Here is a 19,129-nt window from a genome sequence, read left to right as displayed (position 1 = left end):
GGGGGGGGGGTGGTGGTGGTGCGGGGGGCGCCGGGCAGCTCACAGATGGCTCTTCCGCCCCCATCTGATTTCTAGGGTCGCTTTGGAATTCCAGCAACAGCAGCAACGACACTAAGACGGAGGCTGCCACCATACGACCGGCGGCTGCCTCAACTTACTTCCTGCTAGATGACACAGGTGGGGCGCCCTGTGCAAACCTTTAAAGCGAGGGGTTCTCTGGCGTACCGGGCCTTGGCTGTGGGGCACACGGGGCTGGGGTGGGGGTGAGCGGCTCTCTCTTTCACGTCTTGGTACAGAGAAAACAGCTGCATGGTCTCAAAGAGGCTGCAGCTGGCCCGCCCCTCACCCTCACCTTCCAGCTAGAAAGGGATTGCTGTTCACCCCAGGCCCTGTTCAAGGCATCAGAGTCGCAGGTCTAACACTAAAGTCTGAGTATCTGCACGCTATGGCAGGTGGATTAAGATGTGGCCACCGGGCAAACTCTCGGAGGACGGGAGCTCCTCAGCATAGACCAGGGTCCCCCATTTGCCAGTTCGTCCCCAGCCCCACTCCCAGGCACGCGCTGGCTCCTATAAATTACTCGGAAGCCTCCTTTTTTAAAGGGATCTTGAAGCTGGTTAGTCTCTGCCCAAAAAGCTGGCTGAGGAGGTGGCTCTGGGACTCGGCTGTCCGGCAGGCCCGGGAGTTGGGGGGTCCAGCACCGGGGACAGCCCCGCCCCTCCTGGGGGGCCTGTGCAGGGGTCTGGCCTGGGGGAGGGCCTTGCCCAGCCCCTCCTTGCCGCGCCTGCTGTTCCCTTGGGCATGGCCGGGCTCCCCCTTCCGCGGCTCTGAGGGCTGGGGCGGTGTCGTGCCGCTCTGGCTACCGGGCTTGGGCTTGGCAGGGAGCACGCGGCTGGGAGTCGCCTGCTTTCGCGGGGCCCGGGGGGGTTTGTCGGGGACCGCGGGGCCTCTCCCTAGGCTCCCCACAGCTTCACTCCTGGTTGGCCCCGGCGCCCGGCCCTTTCTCTTCTTCTCACTGCTGTCCCCGTCCTCCCTGGGGCCCAGGCTCCCTCGCGGCCCCTGGTCACCGGCTTCCCTTGGTCCCTTGGGGTAGCCCTTGGCTGGGGCTCGAGGGGGGGCCTTGTCTGGGGCGGGGCCCTGGCCTGGGCCGTTGGGCTTGGCTGGGGTGGTGGCTGTCTCACTTTGGAGCTGCCCGCTGGCCGGCTGGGGCTGGCTGCCGCCCGCTGCCTTGGTGCCCTGCCGGGGGCCTCCAGCACCCTGGGAGCCGGGGCCCGGCTTGACTTTGAGGGTGGTGGGCTTTGGCCTGTCCTCAGTGCCATGGGGGAGCTCTCTGGGCGTTGGGCTGGGCGCCGCCTTCTTCAGCTGTACTGGGAACTCGGGTGCTTTGCTGGAGGTGGGCGAGGCTGACCTGTCCTTGGACGAGCTCTGGCAGCGCCCGGGCTTGTTGGCACTGCCTCTGTGGGAGGGGCCTCCTGCGCCCCCGGCAGGCGCCACGTGACACGTGGACACCGGCTTCTCCTTCCAGAGCAGAGAGGGGGCTTCTGGGTGATGGTCAGGGGCACATTTGCCAGGGGCACTTGGGGTCCTGTGTTTCCCTGAGAGCGGGCCAGCTGCCCTCTTTTCCTCTGCGTCTTGGCCTCCGGCCCCCGGCTGGGGCAGAGAGCCCCCCAAGGGGAGAGCCTGCTGGAGGAAGCGCCCAGGGCTGCCTGGGGAAGCCTCGTCCTCGGAGCTCTCCAGGGCCTGGTCCGGCTCGTGGCCATCTTTGCCATCGGCCGAGGCCGCCGGGAAAGGAGACAGAGACGGGGGCAGGAGCTCCTGGAGGGCCGAGGGCAGATGGCCGCCGCCGACCGGGTGGCCCACGGGGTCTGTGGGCCTCTCTGGGCTCCCGGGCTGCCCTGCTGTGGTGCTGGGAGCTGCCTCCGGGCAGGGCTGGGGCAGGGCTGGGAGGGACCGCTCGCTCAGGGTGGGGCCGCCGTCCCGGGACAGAGGCCCGTCCACGCCGGACCCGGGGGGGCTGCCGGACGCGGCCACCCTGCGCCGTTTGCTGGGAAGCGAGCCCTCTCGGGCCGAGGCCTGGTGCCCGGGGGCGCCGGGCCTCCGCACGCCGCGGAAGGTGAAGGGCTGCTGGCCCCTCCTCCGGTGTTTGCCCATGTGCCGGTCGAACTGCTCCTTCTTGGCGAAGGTGTAGTTGCAGGAGCTGCAGACGAAGGACCTCTTGCTGATGTGCGTGACGTTGGCGCAGAGCTCGCAGGCGTACAGCGGCGTGTGCTGCAGCTCCAGCTCCCCGCTCAGCCCGTGCTCGCCGCCCAGGTGCACGCGCAGCTCCTGGTGCTCGGGGTACACCCGGGGGCACTGGGGGCACAGGTAGACGCGCTGCGGGCTGTGCACCGCCAGGTGGCGCTGCAGCTTGAACGGCTTGGGGAACCGCTTCCCGCAGTGGTGGCAGTCGCGGGCGGGGTCCTTGCAGTCCTGGTGCACCGGGACGGCTGGGAGCGGGGACTCGCCGCCGGGCGGGGCGGGGTTCACGCAGGCCGACGGGCTGCCCTGAGCCGAGGCGCTGTCCGGGTCTGAGCCGTTGGCGCGGGCCTTGGCTCTTGGCCTCTCCCTCGGGAATTGCTTCCCGGCTCCCACATCCGCCCCTGACGCCTCCGCGGGGCCCCCGCCCGCCTTGCCGATGGAGCGCCTGCCCCGGCGGGCCTTGGAGACCTGTCCCACGACGCCGCTCAGGAAGCGCGCGACCACGCCGTCCCCCTCCCCACCCCCGGGCAGGGCCCCCGGGGACCTCCGCGCCTGCCCCTTGCGGGCGAAGCGCACAGCGTGCTCCCTTAGGTGCTCGTTGTACATCCAGACGCCGGCGACCTCCCGCCGGCACATGCCGCAGGCCCACAGCCCCGCCCTGCTCTGCACGTGCTTCTCCCGTAGGTGCTCCCTAAGCAGCTCGCGGGAGCCGAACCTGCGCTCCACGCACATGTAGCAGGTGGGGGGCGGCGAGGGGCTGTGGGCCAGCTTGTGGAGGTCCAGCTCTCCCAGGCCGTGGAAGCGCTGAAAGCACACCCTGCACTTGTAGGACGCCCTCCTGGCCTTGGTGGGCCGGCCTCCGCCCGGGGCCCTTCTTGCCCCGGCCGCCTCCTCTGGCCTGCTCTGTGGGCCCTGGGAACTGGCCGTGGCCTTGAAGTCCAGGAAGCTGGCGCCGGGGAGACCTGCGGGGTCCTCGCAGGGCCCTAGAAAGCACAGCTCCCGCACCTGCAGATCCACGGCGCTCCCGGGGACGCCACCCTCGAAGGGCTCCCGCTCCAGGTTGGGGGGCTCGGGGCTCGCGTCCCCCGGAGAAGAGGTGGCCTCGTGGGCGGGGGCCTGCAGCTCCAGGCCTCGCCAAGCTGCCGGGACCATGTGCAGCTCAGGGATGTTTTCTGACGGGTGGTCCTCGGCGCAGCAGGGGTCCGCCTCCGCGTGGGGCTCCAGGGCCCACAGGCTGGGGCCCATGGCCCAGGGGTCAATGCCAGGCACCTTGCTGCTGAGGAAGCCCTCCAGGAGGAAGGACTCCGGCAGACCCGCAGCCTCGTCACCCCACGGGTCCTCGTGGGACAGGCAGAGCGAGCCGGAGTCACTGAGGTCTGTGGGCAGGCGGGAGGGGGACAGGGTGACACCGCCCCCTGCCTGGCTGCTGGGCTCGGGCTGGGGAGGTGGCCTCGACTTTTTACAGCGCTTCCCATAGACACGGGGGTTCTTCTTCCGAACCAAGCGGTCTCCCAGGGGGAAGAGCTGGGAAAAGGAGGCCTCATCATCAAACAAGCTCAGAGGGTCTCCGAGATTCGGGCTGGGGGCTTCAGGAGCAGGGCCCTCCTGCTCCTGGACCCCCGCTCCTGGACCGTGCAGGGGGTCCTGGAGGCAACTGCTGATGGTGCCGCCTGCTTCAGAACCACGAGTCTCGGGAGGGCCCTGGGGGTCCCGGGGGGGCTCGCGCCCCTCCCAGGCACCTTGCCCTGATCTGCTCTCGGCCACTCTGCTGTCCCCTGCAGGTTTACCCCCAGCTGCCCTCGACGGCCCTTTGCAGATGCCCGACATCCTGGTCTCTCGGGGTCCCCCGCACCCTCTTGCCGAGGCTGCTTTCCGCCCCGCTGGCCCTTCTGGCCCAGGAGGTGCCCCCTCCACCATCCCTGGACAGGCCACCCGATCCCCAGGAGACTTCCGTGCAGGCCTCTGCTCCAGGTCCGTGGCGACGAGAGGCGGCTGCGTGGACTCACTCTCCCGCTCTGCCTCTGGGGAGAGGTGGCGGCTCGGGAGAGCCGGGCAGTTGGCGATGGTAGTTGACGGATTCCAGCCTCTTCTCCCTGAGGTCACATCTGCAGGGCCCTGGAGACCGCTCTCCTCCCGGAACCTTCTCGCTCTTGGCTTTCTCGCCCTCTTGCTGGCTTTCCCCTCTGACTCGCTGGGGAAGTCTGCGGGCGGCCTGCCCCGCCTCTGGCCCCCGCCTTTCTTTGTCTGTCTGGAGAGGGGCTCATCCCTCTCCAGCTGGTCCTGTTTGCTGGGCTCTGCAGGCCTCATGTCCACCCCTTGCTTGACCGTGTCTGGGGGGTGCGGTTCCCAGCGAGGGGGACAGCCTGGTGCTCCCGGAAGGCTGAGCCCCCGCCTAAGCCCCTTGGACATCTCGGGACCCAGGGCACCCTCGGGAGCCGCAGAGCCGCCAACAGGGGTTCGCTTACCGGCCTGGCTGGGGTCTCCCACCAGGCGCCTCGCTTTCTCCTTCCCCGGCGCCCTGCGGCTCTTCTTCCCGGCTGGGTGGCATGTCTGGGGGGCAGGTGGGGCCGCTGGGCTTGGCTGGGAGGCAGTACCCCTGTGCAGCCCATGCTTCCTGGCTCTGTGGCGGCTCAGGCCCGGCCCAGAGCGGAAGGAGGCCGAGCAGACCTCGCAGGTCACGGGCTGCCCGCTGGGGGCTCCGCCCTTCCAGTGGCCGTTCTCAGTGAACCCAGGCTTCTTTTTAAAGCCACGAGGCTTCTGTCTGGGGTCCTGGGGACTGAGGGGACCCCCCTGGGGTCTCTGGTGGAGGATGTTTCCGAGGCTCTGGGGGGAGTGGGCTCTGGCGTCGCTGGCTGTGCCGCTCGGAGCCGTGGTTCTGCCTGGGTGGAGCTCTGTGGCAGGGCAGGTGGCCCTCAGACCCCTGGTGCCAGCTTCGGATGCCTCTGTAACGGCAGGGCGCCCAGGCCCGGGCCTCTCTAGGCCCTCCTGTTCCTGGCGGCGGGCCTCTGCCTCGCCTTCCTGGCAGGTGTGGGCATCTGGCCCCATGGCCCCCCGTGTGGAAGGGTCAGTGGGCACAGCGGTGACACGGTGGCTTTCCCTGTTGCCTGGGGGTTCTGAGGAGGGGCCCTTGGGCACCCCATCGGGGTGGGTGCTGGACAGGGCTCCCCTGGGGTCTGGCCACTCGGCCCTGGGGCCTCTGACTGCCTCCAGGCCACCGGTGGTAGGGACGCCGGACAGGGCAGCGGCCTGGACGGTCACTCTCGGGGAGGTGGCCCTCGCTGGGTGGGGAGGGGTGACACAGGCAGGAGCTTCCCTCGGTCTCTCTTTTCTGGAACCCTCTAGGGTTCTTGCCATGCGAGCTCCAGGGCAGTCCCCTCCACGGGCGGGAGTGAAGACACCGACGGAGCTGGGCTCCCCGGGGGGCTCTTTCAGGGGGCCACAGTCCCCCCGGAGAGGGCGGCGAGCCGGGCCTTCCTTGGGGCCGCAGGGATCGGGGGTGGCTGCAGAAGTGGGCGAGGGGGTGTGGCTGGCCAGGTCCCTGGTCGGGGGCGCTCGGCTCTCGCCAGCGAACAGCAGGTGCTTCTGAAGGCCTGGGCCAGCTACGGCCTCTGGAGGCTGGCCTTCAGGCCCATCTTGTGCGTCGGCTGCCGCCAAGGCTGGGACTGAAGATTCTGCCTCGCGGTAGGTGGGGCCTGGGGTGGCCCGTGCCCCGTTCCAAAGGCCCACGGCCGCCCTGCTTCTCTGGAGCTGCCCGGCTAGCTGGTCCGGCCGCCCCGGCCTCCCCCGGTCATCTGGCTGCAGTTGGCTGGCTCCGACTTGGCCCTTGGGCTTCTCGGCCTGGCCGTGGGAGCCCGGATGTCCATCTCCCTCTGACCCCAGCTGGCGTCCGGCCACAGCGGGGACGGCTGTCATCCGCACCCGCCCCGGGAAGCCCCGGGCAGGGCTGCAGGCCATTTTCCCACCTTCCACACTCTCCTCTCCCGGATCTGAGGGGTCGCTGTGCTGAGGACTCTGGGTGTCATCAGGCGGGGGCCCCTGTGAGCCCCGGGTGTCATCCTCTCTCTCAGCCGCTCTGGCCACCAGGAGCTGGAGCTGATGAAGGGGGCTCGAGGCTGGGTCCTGGGGCCTCCTGCCAGGGCTGGGGTCGGGCACGGAGGCACGACTTGGGGAGGCCCCCGCTGGTACAAACTCCTCATTACCCTCAGGGCCAGGGCCCCCTGCTACAGGGGGCAGGAGCCCTGCTCCTCCTGGCCCACCTGTGCTGCTCACAGAGTGTCCCATGGGGGCACTGTTGTGACTGGCACCAGAATGTGGGGTGGCACCCAGGGGCAGAAGCTCGGTCCCCCGAAATGCCAAGCCAGGTGCCAGAGGGGCAACAGGGCTGCCAAACGCTTCCAGCTCTGCGGGGTCTCGGCAGGGCCCAGGTGCCCTGTGGGACCCCGGGGAAAGCCCCCCTCTCCGTGGGCACGGAAAAAGCAGCGGGAGGTCTTGGCTGTGCTGTATTCTGGGGGCCCTGTTGCCCTTAGGAAGTGAAGGCTCAGGGCTGGGGCTGCACTTCGCTAAGTCCCCCGTGTCCCACGGGGGGTCCGGTAAACAGACTTCCAGGTGGGCCCCGAGGCCCCCTTCGGCCCTGGGGAGCCCCGGCTTGGAGACCCCGGCTTTCTGCACTGGCCGGAAACTGAGGCTGGCCCCAGTGGGCCTGAAAGGACCCCCAGGAACCACGTCCTTGTGGGCGCCGGGGGCCAGGGATGCTTCTCCAGGGTGGAACGAGGGCCACTCCTCCTGGGGGCCCCCTAGAGCGCCCCCCGTGGTGGCCACAGTTGTTTCTGCCCCCTCCGGGTGGGGACTCAGCTCCCCGGGGCCGGTGACGCTGGCTCTGCACGGCTCTCCCGGGGCCTCCTGTGCGCCTTTGCTTTGCAGCTGACTCTCCAGTTCCGTGACCAGCCTTTTGATCTCGAGCTCCTCCTCTGACAGCTCACCGCTACAAGCGGTGCTACACTCGATTACCTTGCCGGGCAAAGCGGGGAGGCTGGTGGCCACCGTCCCTTCACTGGGGCACCTCTGACTGAATGCCTTTTCCCCTGAGAGGCCGGGAAAAGGGCCTAGATGGCCAGGCGGCACGGGGGACACTTCCTCCAGCAGGGACCAGCCCTTCTTGGGCAGAAACGAGGGGTACGGCGGGTCTAGCTGAGGTTTCCTCGGGGGAGGGGCGGCACACGCACGCGGCACGTGGGTGTCCCCGTTCCCAGAGAGGCTGCCATAGACTGGCGGCTCGAAGCCGTCCCCAGGCAGCCCCGAGAAGAGGGCCGTGCGCTCCAGGGCCGGCGGCGATTCAGCCTTGCCTGGGCCCGTGACCACTGTGGAGGGTGGGTTCCTGGGCGGCCTGGGCTCTTGGGAACTGGCACCCTCGCCATCCTGGCAGAGGCCTGCCCTGACGGCCGGCGGGCGGTCTGGGGCTGCGGACTGGGGGCCCAGGTCTTCGTGGAAACAGCCAGCCAGCTCTTTGGGTCCGGGGAACAATCCGCTGGGAGGGCTGCTGTGGGGCTGAGGCCCCTTTGTGGCGCCTGGAAGCCCCACGGAGTCTCCAAGACCAGGGGTCTTCAAAAAGAGGGTCCTGGGTCCGGGGCGGGCCGTGTCGGCCGCGTTAGCGACGGGCGCCGGCGATGCTCCCGGCGGGGAGGCGGGGGGCTCCCCTCCGTCCTCGGAGACGGCCGGCTCCGAGCAGCGGGGGGCACCCAGCGCGGGCGAGCTCGCGCGCGGCGCCACCGCGTCCTCCTTGCGGAGCTGTGGTCGCTCTGGGGTTGGGGGGCAGGGGCCTCCTCCCCCCCAGGCGGCTGGAGACGCGCTCAGGGCCTCTCCGTGAAGTTCTGTGGCCTCGGGGGGAAGGTCTTCCGCAACTTCAGGGCTCTCGGTGTCTTGGGGGAAGTCCAGAGGGGGACGGCTTTCCTCTGGGGTCTCGGCGCCCCTGAGACCCCGCGGGAGGCGCTGGGGGCCTCTCTCCTCAGGGCGCACCCCAGCCTCTGGGCCGGGCGACGGGCCCTGGGCCTCGGGACTCTTGATGGGACCCGGCCACGGCCTGCCCGGCTCCTCTGGGCGTGGGGAGCCCCCGGGTCTCGCGGCCTCCCGCCTCGCGGCCTCCCTGGGCTTCTGCCGCCCGCCCCCTCTGGGACCCGGGGCCACGTCCACTTCCTTCCTCTTCTCGCCCCGGCGCCACCGCCGGCCGCTGGGGCGGGGCCGGCCTCTGAGGCGTGAGCCTCGCAGCCGCGGGCCATCCTCCTCCTCAGACTCGGAGGCGCCGCCGCAGCCCTGGGGGCCGCCGCCCACGGCGCCGGGCGCCGCGCCGCGCCCGCCCGCCCGGTTCTTCTGCTGCACGATCTTGTGGATGAGCTCCTTGCTCCAGGTGCCGCCCCGCGGCCGCCTCCGCCTGCAGTCCTGGCCGGGGGACAGTCGGAGGCGCCTGGAGCTCCGGGTCTCCACCAGGAGGGCCCGTGCCCCGGGGTCTGCGTGGCTCCTGGGGGCCTGGGTTCTGAGGTCCCGCGGGCGGGACGGGGCCGGCTCAGCCCGGCCTTTCCTCCTCGGCCTCAGGCGGCTGGCCCTGGAGCCCCTGCCCGGCCTCTTGGCGGTGCTGACCGTGTCCAGCTCTTTCCGGAACAACTTAAACCGCTTTCCTCTTCTCTGCTGGCCGGCCAGGGCGGCCCCCTCTGCCTCGGAGGGCACTGGGCCCAGGGAGCGGGTTTTGGGCCCGGGGCCGGCCGGGTGGCCCCTGTCGCCGGGCCGGGGCGGCTGGGGCTCCGGCGGGGCAGCCACCGCCGGGAGCGGGAGCTGGGCTTTGTTCTCTGGCGTTGCCCCCGGCCTGGTCTTGGGGGGCTGTCCGGTGGCGGGGCCCCTGGGGCCGGAAGGCTCCTCGTCGGTGAAGACGTCGATGAAGCTGCTGTCGATCTCAGGGTTGTCTGACTGGTACTCCAGGCCGTTGAGTGCCTCCGTGATGAGGCTGTCCAGCTTGGCGGCGTCCTCCAGGTCCAGGTCCCCTGCCGGCAGCGGGAAGGGGGCGGCGGCCGGGCTGGGCAGGAAGCTCATCCTCAGGGGGTCGTCTCTGCCATCGGGCCGCACGTCCCCGCCCAGCAGGAAGGGCGCGGTCCTGGGGTGGCCGAGTGGGCTCGGCGTCCCGCTGGCCGGGGCTTTGGGGGCGGCCGGCGCGGAGGGGGTGACAGGGGGCGTGGGGAACCCGGGGGGCTGCTGGTGGCCATCCTTGGCCCTGGCCGGCAGCAGGCTGCAGAACTGCCGGTGCCCCAGGAAGGCGGCCAGGCTGCTGTAGTTCCGGTCACACTGCCTACAGGTGAGCAGCACGTCCAGCTGGTCCAGGCTGGCGCTGCTGAGGGGGAAGTGGTGGGCGGGGTAGGGGGGCGGCTCCTGGGGGAAGCCCTCCAGGCCCACGCCGCCCACCTGGAGCCCCGGGCTGGGGAACGGGGTCTCCTCCAGCCCCTCCGTGGGGAAAGGGAAGGCCTTGACGGGCTCCGGCTGGTAGTGGAGGGGGAGGGCGTGCGAGGGCTCGGGGGACGGGAAGGGGCTGCCAGTCTCCTGGGGGTGAGCGGGCGGGTGGAAGAAGGCGGAGGGCCCGGGCAGCCCGGGCAGCTGGCCCTCGTCCGAGCTGGGGTTGGCTGGGCTGCTGGACAGAGGGGACAGCGACGAACAGCTGCTGCTGGCTGTGTGGGTGGCCGGCGAGGGCAGGGGCGACTCGCTGGGGGAGGCCCCCACCACCCGGGGCGGGGGCGGGCCGGGGGGGCCCCGGGGGGAGGCCTGGGGCGGGGCCGCCCCGAAGAACGGGGGCTGGGCTCCAGGGTCCTTCAGCCCGTTGTAGGCGAACAGCCCGGGGGAGCCACCGCTGCGCTGGCCCGGGCTGTTTCTCAGGACCGTCAGCTTCTCGCCCGGCCCGGGCGTCTTGCCTGCGGCAGCGGCCAGGGCGCCCTGGCTGCCCCCCTGCCACTCGGGGACGTCCGGGGGGAAAGGCAGCTGGTTCAACATCTCCATCTGGTGGGGGCCGGGGCCGGCGGCCGGGAGCACCTGGGGCCAGGGCAGCGGGGGGCTCTGGGCGAGGCTGAGCTGCTGGCCTGGGCCGGGCTGGGCTTCGAAGAATGCGCTCCTGGTGGTGGCCAGGGGGCCCAGGGGAGGCGTGGGGTAAGGGGCTGGGGCGGGGTCCCAGAGCGGGGGCAGTCTGGCGGCGGGGGGCCCCGAGGCAGTCAGCTCCGTGTCCCGGGGCGCTGGGCTGGCGCTCACCCCGCCGGCTCCGGGGCTTCCGTACGCCTGCCCGGGAAACTGCCTCTGGGCCAGCGAGTTCGGGGGCCCCCTGGGGCTCCCCAGCCCATCGTGGGCCGAAGGCGGAGTCTCAGGGAGCACTTTGGTCATGCTCTCGTGCAAACCGTCCCGGAAGGCGGCCGTGCTCTCCGAGAAGGGGCTGGGGGCCGGGCAAGCAGCACCAGGGGGAGGGAGCGCACCGCCAAGGTCGCTGGGGGCGTTGGGGCCACCCGGGCGGCTGGGGTAGCAGGGCGGGGCTGGGGGGCCCGAGCGGGCGGGCAGGGGGTAGGCTGGGCCCGTGCCCACCGGCTCCTCGGGCCACACTCCCCGAGGCTGGTGGAAGGCGAACACCAGCGCCCTCTCGGCGTACTCGGGCCCGGCTGCGTCCTCGGGGAAGGCTTTCGGGCCGGCTCCGTGCAGCTCTGGGAAGGGGTACTGGAAGGCAACCACCCCGGGGCTGCCGCCTTCGGGAAAGGGCTCCGGCTCAGCGGGCGGCACCCCGAAACTAGCACCTGGGAAGCTGTTCTCAGCCGTGGGAGGCCAGGCGTCCGCCCCGCTGGCCTGGAATTCCACGTAGGAGGCCGGCCGGCAGGGGCTGGCGCCGCTGCTCTGGGGGGCCCTGAGGGGCGGGGGCCCAGGGGTGGCGCTCGGTGAGGTATAGTTGGTGGAGGTAAAGCTGGAGGGGGTCTCCTGGAAGCACTTTTGGAAGCTGAGCTCTTCCGGGCCAGGCGAGGCCTCAGCCCTGGGGGGGCCGGGCCTGAGCCGGGCTCTGGTTCCTTGGCCCCGGGGGGCCTCGGCCTCTGGGGGCCGGGGGGCCTCCTGCTGCGGGCCCTCAGGGGTCTTCTCGTCCAGGGCGGGTTTGGGCCTTGAGCTGGCGATGCTCAGACCGTAGAGCTGCCGCGGGCTGCTGTCCAGCCTGCTCGCCCGCCGTGCGCGAGCCTGCACCAGGCTCCTCCCTGCTGGGGCCTGGGGGCTGCTTCCCTTCCCAGGGGCTCTGCTCAGGGACTGGGCTCTGGGGAGCGGGGCCTTGGGCCCCACCTTCCCAGCCTGCCGCAGCTGGGTCTCGGGGCTGTCCATGGCTTGGGCCCCGCTGCCCGTGGCCTTGCTGGTCCTGTTGGCTGGGGCACTGACCTCACTGGGAGGTTGCAGGGGGCCCCCCGTGCCACTGGCCGCTGGGCAGGGCTGCAGGTCTCCGGTCATGGTTGGGGGTGGCGCTCCGAGGGGCTGCTCCCCAGGCATGGCCCCTCCGTCCTGGGTGCTAGGAGGATGCTGTGGTCTGAGGCGGGCCGCGGAAAGCGGGCTGGGCGGACATCCTCGCCCCTCGAGGGGCCCCGGAGGGGCCTGCTCTCATGGTCCTGAGTGGAGCCTGCAAGGAAAGGACGGAGTGGGTCGGGGACCATGGGGCTTCGTGGCTCCCACGGCGGCGTGGCAGGCTGGGAGCGGAAGCCGCGGGCACGTAACCTGTACTTTTAGGGGAGGGGGCTTGGCTCCGTCGGCACCTTGAGAGATGAGAGGGGAGAAGAGCTGCTGCCAGACTGAGAAAGGGCTTAGCGGGGGCGCGGATTGGGGTTGGGGAGGAAAAGGAAGGAAAAAGAGAGAAAATACCGTTGGGGCCTGAGATCTGAGAAGACCCCCGGCCACCCCCCAAGCAAGCCCTGCTAGGCACCAGCCAGGCCCTGAGCAGGAAAGCCCCGTGTGGCATGTGGCTCCCAGACCTGCAGTGGCCCCGTGGTGGGGTGACGGGCACCTGATGGCCGGGACAGAGAGCCCAGGAAGGACGCAGGGGGCGTCTGGCTGAGGCTCCCACCTGGTCCTTCACCTGCCCCATCCCCTGCCCCTGGGATCACACGGGACAGCCTCAAGGCCCTCGCCCTGCGGACCCCCGGTCTCCGGAAGGGGCCGGCTCCCTTCTTGGGCCCCTGAGCTGAGCTCCTGTTTGGGGGCACACGTATCTGGCCTGGCCTGTGAGCCTGCCCGAGCACAGCCCCGTGGGCCCCTGGAGAAGAGCCCCACCCAGAACACTGAGCTTCTGGAGCACTGGGTGAGGGGAGCCCCCGGGGGCCTGGCCCTCACCGCTCCCTTCCGTCCGCATGACCCCACTCCCATCCCCGTAGCGGCTCTGGGGCTCTCGTCCGCAGGGCAATCCCGGGGCCGGCTCTCAGCATCACTGAGTTTCTTGGCTCTCCCCAGACTGTCCCGGGAGCTCAGACCTGCGCGAGGGCCACCGGCTCTGAGGTCGTGGCAGAGGCTTCCTGACCCAGGTCGGGCGTGGCTCCGGTGCCGGCCAGCAGTGGGTGCCACATCGCCCCACGGCCGCCCCCTCCTCTGCCAGGCCAGCCCCGCCATCGGATCCTCCCTATTCCATCAGCCCGGGGGCGCCCTTCCTCCTAGATAGAGACCCCCCGCCCCCACCCTCTGGGCTCCACTGCCTGGGGCAAGTCCTCGGCTTCCCTGTCCGTCTGCGGACTGAGAGCCTTTGGGGCGGGGCTCGCGGGTGAAGTCCCCTGAATGAATGAATGAGGGCAGCAGCAGGAGCTCCTTCCGGGCCCTCGCTGGGGGCCGGGACACTGAGTGCTTCTGGCCCTCACAGTGGCTCCAGAGGTCAGAAGCGCCACCGTCCTCGCCGATTTACGGTGAGATTACGGAGCCCAGGGGCGCCGGGTAACTCGCCCAAGACCTCACGGCTGGGGAAGGACACTGGGGGTTCCTGCGGGGCCTCCTCCCAGCCCCACACGGCCCTGTCTCCGGGCTCGGCCGGGCCACACGTGGTCCGGACGCCTGCTCAGAGCCGGGCTGTGCCCGGTGTAGGGGCAGCGGCAGCCAGGGCCCCCAGGACGGCCCCCGCACGACAGAGCTGTGGGGGCCGAGGGGAGGGCGGGCCCCCGGTGACGCCGCTGGGGCGAGTCCCTTAGGCGCTGTGTGCCTGGAAAATGGGCATCCCGGTGGAGCCCCCGGACGGGGCTGTGGCACAGATGACCCTCTGCCAACTCTGGGTCAGCCCCTCGTGGGACGTGTGCCGTCTGGGGGGGCGTTGCCCACGCGCTCTGTTGCCGCCTGAGCCTGGGCCCTGAGGGTGGCGAGTCCGCATCTGCTTCTCTGCCCGCGCCCGTGGCCTGGAGTCTGGCGCACGGTAGGGGCCCAGGGCTGGGGAAGTGGGCGTGCACGCCCTCGGGGTAGTCATGGGAACAGCCTCCCCCGCGGGGCTGTCCTGAGGCTCAACAATGCACAGAGCCGGGCCGGCCGCTGGCACGCAGGGGCTCCCCTGGGTGCCAGCGCCTCCCGGGCCTCCGTGTCCCCGTCTGCGCACGGGCTGCCGCGCTGCTTCCCCCCCCGCGCTGCTTGAAGCCACATGAGAGTCGGGGTCTGTTGGGGTCACCCGGGCCGTCCTGCATTCTGTTTTTTTTGTTTTTTTTTTGCGGTACGCGGGCCTCTCACCGCTGTGGCCTCTCCCGTTGCGGAGCGCAGGCTCCGGACGCGCAGGCTCAGCGGCCACGGCTCGCGGGCCCAGCCGCTCCGCGGCACGTGGGATCCTCCCGGACCGGGGCCCGAACCCGCGTCCCCCGCATCGGCAGGCGGGCTCTCAACCGCTGCGCCACCAGGGAAGCCCCCCGCATGAGTTTTTAAGGAGGAGCGGAAGCCCTGAGCCCAGGCGCCCTCCCCTGCTCTCGGGCACCTGCGGCCTCGGGCCCGCACACTCGTCACTCTGAATGCCAGAAGCCCGGGCTCTGCCCAGAGGGCTCCCCATTGGGCTCAAGGTGGGGAGACTGCATCATGACCCAAGAGTCCGCTGTGCCCTGTGGAAGGGTTGTCTGTGTGTCCTGCTGCAAGCAGGACAGGCCACACGGCTCCTTCTGGCCGCTAAGCTGCGAGCAGCAGTGGCTCATGCTTCTTTCAGGCAGAGACGTTCAGAGCCCGGACTCGGGAATCGCCTTGCTGCCTTTCAAGGGCCGAGGTCACAGGCTGTGGCGCGCTAGCTGCCTGGCTGCCAGGAACACGGCCCATCTCCTGGCTCCCTTTCTCCATCGGCGGAGGGGGATGGTCGGACCCGGTTGCCTGAAGGGTCCTTTCAGTCCCAGCAGCTGTGAGTTAGCTGCTCCTGGTGGAAAGGCCCCCTGTGGGGGCTGACCCCTTGTTCTCAAGTTCAGGTTCACACGGCGCTTCTGGACATCTGCCCCGTGCCCAGCGTCCAGGGGAGCAGACACAGCACAGCTGTGGAGACCTGACACTGGCCCAGAGCCCCTGGACGACCCAAAGAGGCTGGGCACGGGGGGCAGTGGGCAGGGAGCACCTCCTGCATGCTAGGTGGGACCTGACTCAGGACCTGGAGGGTCAGAGGAGGGGCTCCCGCGTAGCAGGCATCAGGGGCCCTGAACCCGCTTGGGGCTGGTGCCCGCCCCTCCCTAGGAGCAAGGAAGGAGCAAGGACGGGCTCTGGTCTGTGGGGCCTCTGCTCCTGAATTTGCCAGGCAGTGAGGCCCAGGGGCCAGGTGGGCAGATGTGCAAGGGCCCCTGACCTCGAGGGGCCTCCCTCACCACCCCTACGCACACTGCCCAGGCGCTGGTGTGAGGAGCGGGGAGGGCCCAGGGCTTGGCCTCCCCACAGCTTCTGGAGCTTTCTGGGGGTGGCCGGTCACGCCCAAGTAGCTGTCGGACACCACGGAGGCCCCGCAGGTCCAGGCTGCGAACTGTGCCCCCGAGAGGGATGGGTGGGCGGGGCTCGGGCCTGGGGGGGCTGACGGCCCTGGTCCTGATCCCCCGGCCCCTCCCCCGCCTCAGTTGGGCTCAGGGTCTCCACCCGTGCCCCGGGACTGACGCTGGCCCCCAAAGAGCGCAGCGAACAAGCTCCTCACGGGGTGCTCAGCAGACGGTGTGCAGGGAACCGACGGATTTCCCGGTTAGCACCGTAACCGCCGCGCCCCGCCAGCCCGAGTCCCGGTCTGCTCACGGGCACGAAGCAGATGTAGGGCGGCTTGTGCGGAAGGCTGGGCAGGGTCTGAAAACAGGAATAAGAGGCTCATTTGCTGGTTTGAATCAGCTGTGCTGCAGGCCCCTCAGGAAAGGAGGGGTCTGGCCCGAGTGGCCTGACGAGCTGGCCAGGGGACAGAGCGTCAGGTGACAAGCCCGGCCCAGGGCTGCGGTTCGGAGCCGAGTGCCGGCCCTGACACCCGGCCCCGGACGTGGCTCCGGGGAGGCAGCTGGCAGCCCCCGTTACTGCCTGAGCGAGCGAGACGGAAGGAGACACGCGTGGCGGGGACAGGGCAGCTCCGGCCGCGTGCGGCCCGCCAGCCTCCACTCCAGAGGTCCCCTCTACGTACCTGGGAGTTGGCCCTCAGCTGGGTCGCCGCGCAGCTTCCACAGGGATGGGGATTTCTTGGCTGCAAAGAAAATGGGAAGCATGTCAGCATCAATCTGGTGCTTGGCCGCAAGCCCTGGGGGGGCGGGGCCCGGAGAGAACGTGGAGCCTGCAGAGCCCCAGGAAGCCAACGTGGGCTGCGGGGAGCTGGGTGACCTCAGGAGGCCCGTGGGCAGCTGAGCCCGGCCCGGCGGGGCGGGGGGAGCCCTGCAGGGGTGGGGTCAGCTGGTCGCCTTCCCGCTGGGCTGATGGTGATTTTACGTTTCTTGTCGTGGTGTTTCGTGTGCAGAGATCACACGTTCCTGTGGTTGAAGTTCTGCAGTGAGAGGTCTCCCCCACCGACCGGCTGCCCCGGCCCATGGACCCTCTTTCGCCGCCCTGCTGGGTCAGCACACGGGGCAGCTTCTTGTGTTTCCCTCCAGGGTTTCTTGATGCAAATACCAGAAAATATGAATAAGTATTCCCATTCCCCCCTTTCTTCAACAAAAGATAGTCTACTACACACGCTGTACTTTTTGCATTAAACGGTGACTCTTAGAGGTAACCCCATAGAACCTCATAAAGCGACGCCTGGCTGACGTCTGCCTGCCCACTGCTCCACCCACACGCGGCTATGGAATGTTCTGCAGAACGGCTACTCGTATACCCAGATCCCTCCGGACGGGTGGATGCTAGGTGTCCTATTTGGGCCTTTACAAACGGCAGAGCAACCGACACGCGTAACTGAGACCAGCAGGATAAACCCAAAGAAGAAATGGCGCCGTCAAGGGCAAATGCATCTGTGATTTGGAGAGAGATGGTCCAGTGAAGCACTATTGCGGTTTCAACGTTTGGCCACAAATTCTTTCAACCTCCCCCCTCCGAAAATGCCTCCCCTTGATCAGGGGCTGGGCGCGGCGACTCGCGGCTAACGCACAGAATACACGCCCAATTCGGAACCTACGGGAACGGTATATAATGGTTCATCGCCTCAAGCTGCCATGTGTCACACAGCCTTAGGGAACCGCTGGGGCAACTCTCGGGGGTTGTAAGGACTTGCATCCCTCCTGACAACGTGGAGACTCCGAGGCTTTAAAGTGAGTCCCGGCGCCACAGGGCGGGGAGCGTGCCCTTACCTGGAGGTGGGCAGGCCGAGGCCTGGGGAGGGCTCTGCCCTCCCTGCAGCTTCCCATTCACTCGCTCACTCGCTCGCTCGCTCACTCACTCGCTCGCTCACTCACTCGCTCGCTCACTCGCTCACTCCTCACTCAGGGACCTCCACGTGTCTGCTGGATGATGGGCCGGGCGTTGGCCACAGTGGTGAGCGACTGATTCTGCCTCTGCTGTGAAAAGTCAGCAGCAACTATGGATGAGGAAACGAAGGCTCAGAGAGGTTGTGTGACTTGTCCAAGTCACACAGCACGTAGTGAACACGGAGGGGTGTGAGGCAGGTCCCTGGGGACCACGCTTGCCCCGTGCAAGACACAGCGGCTCTGCACCTCAGCCCCCGCCTCGGGGCCCCTCTCCTCCCTGGGGTGGCCCTGCCTCCATGTGCTGCCCCGTGGGCAGGGCTCAGCCACCCCGCCAGCCTCTCTCCTCTGCCCCAGGACGGCGGGCCTGACGTTCTCCGCCTGCAGCACCCCGTGCCGGCTGCCCCTCCGGGGGCACAAGGGCCCATCTTGGGTGCTCAGACTGTGGGGCAGGCTGCGGACAGCGTGTGCCCGGGTCTCGGGTTCCCACCGCTGCCCAGGCTCTTGGCAAAGCCCCCTGGTGCTGGCTGGTGTGGGTTTCGGCAGGCCTGGGGCCCCTTTGAAGTGGGGAGATCCAATCCCCCAGATCCCGGCCTGCCCCCAGGAACCCCACGAGTTCAGGCGTCTCCTTTTCGCTGAGAAACACCACCTGCCCCAGCCTCTGGGTAACTCAAGCCCGCGGTGGTGCCGGCTGGCTCCAGCTGGGGTGTGGGCGGCAGCTCCTGGCGAGGGGGGTCCCGCCACGGGCCTTGGGCCCAGGCCCTCCGGTGTTCCCTCCCCGTGGACCCCAGGCCCTGTACGGTGTCCGGCCTCTGCTCCTGAGCCTCTGCCCTCACCTCCCCTTCCAACCTGCCCCGTTTCAGCTGGGGCCTCTCCGTGCCCTCCTCTTCCTCCTTCCCGATTCTCACCCACTTCCAGGGAGACCGTGAGGGAGCGGGGGTGTCAGCCGGGCCCCGGCTTGAATCCTGGCTCTGGCACCTCCTGGCTGCAAGACGGGGTGATCACAGCTCTGGCGTCAAAGGGCTGTGGCCAGGGGGCTGGACGGAACAGCAAATCATTCACGCGGTCCTGCATGCACTGAGCCTGCGGGTGTTATAGCTCCGAACGTGCTCACTGCTCCTCCAGGCTCCTCGCCAGCCCGCCTCCGCCAAGGAGCCCTCCCAGTTATGTGTGTGTCCACCTGCGAAGCAGGTATGATCTCGGGAGCCCTCGGAGGTCGGGGGACTGGGCAGCTCAGCGCACAGATGGCCCTGTCTGGTCAGAGCTCTGGGCCCCGACCCCACATGCACCCCCGGGCCCCCCGGCCTTAGTTTCCCCAGCTCTAGACGAGGGGCTCGAGCTGATTACCCCTCAGGCCGCCCCGGCCCCCATCTTCCATGACCCGGTGACATTGCCGCCTGGGGGCCCGATCAGCACCGGACCTCGCTCTCGCCCTGCGGCCCCCTCGGCCTCCCTGCTGCTGGCGTGCCCAGACGTGGGAGGGTTTAATTTTCCTGTTATGATGCTTTCTCAGCAGGGTGGGGCTGTACCTCCTTCACCGGCAGGGGCCCGGCCTTCCGTTCCCCATCCTGCCAGAGAGTGAGGCCACACGGCCCGGTGGGGTAGAGGCGTCTGCCCTTTCGTCCCCTCGTCCTGTCCTGGCTTTGTCCCAAATGGGTGCTGAAGCCCCCAGTGCCCTCGGAGGCGCTCAGGGCTGGATGAGGTCGTGAGGGGGGGCTGCGTGCCTGCTCTAGCCCAGCCTCGGCCCGGCGGCGCCCGTGTGTGGCGTGGCGTCGGGTGACAGGACGGGTGTGCGGAGGAGGGCACGGGCTGGGGCAGGCCCAGGCTGCTGTCCCCTCTCCTTCACCAGCCGTCCCTCCCCGAGGAGCTCACAGCTTTAGGGGACGGCGCCGAGGCAACAGCAAGGACCACAGAGGACGGTGTGGACGCAGCCTCGACCTCACGGCCTCCCTGCAAGGTCAGCGCTCACCCCTGCTACAGCCAGGAGCAGAGGCTTGGAGAGGGGAGGTCGGGCCCCA

The 19,129-nt window shown here is 69.5% G+C and overlaps 1 protein-coding gene across 1 annotated transcript; it reads right to left on the bottom strand.

The window, feature by feature from the left end:
- Positions 1–532: 532 nt before the first annotated feature.
- Positions 533–11,783, bottom strand: ZNF469 (zinc finger protein 469). Its single transcript, XM_024125139.1, has one exon. The coding sequence runs from the start codon at positions 11,767–11,769 to the stop codon at positions 577–579; it is 11,193 nt and encodes a 3,730-aa protein (XP_023980907.1). The 5' UTR covers positions 11,770–11,783; the 3' UTR covers positions 533–576.
- Positions 11,784–19,129: the final 7,346 nt, after the last annotated feature.

The sequence above is a fragment of the Physeter macrocephalus genome, chromosome 17 (genome assembly GCF_002837175.3).
Source record: "Physeter macrocephalus isolate SW-GA chromosome 17, ASM283717v5, whole genome shotgun sequence".
Classification (NCBI taxonomy): Eukaryota; Metazoa; Chordata; class Mammalia; order Artiodactyla; family Physeteridae; genus Physeter; species Physeter macrocephalus.
This window is presented reverse-complemented; position numbering and strand designations above follow the sequence as displayed.

What these genes read in the sequence shown, in the direction of transcription:
- ZNF469 (XM_024125139.1), bottom strand. Translation starts at nt 11,769, where the DNA reads ATGCCTGGGGAGCAGCCCCTCGGAGCGCCACCCCCAACCATGACCGGA.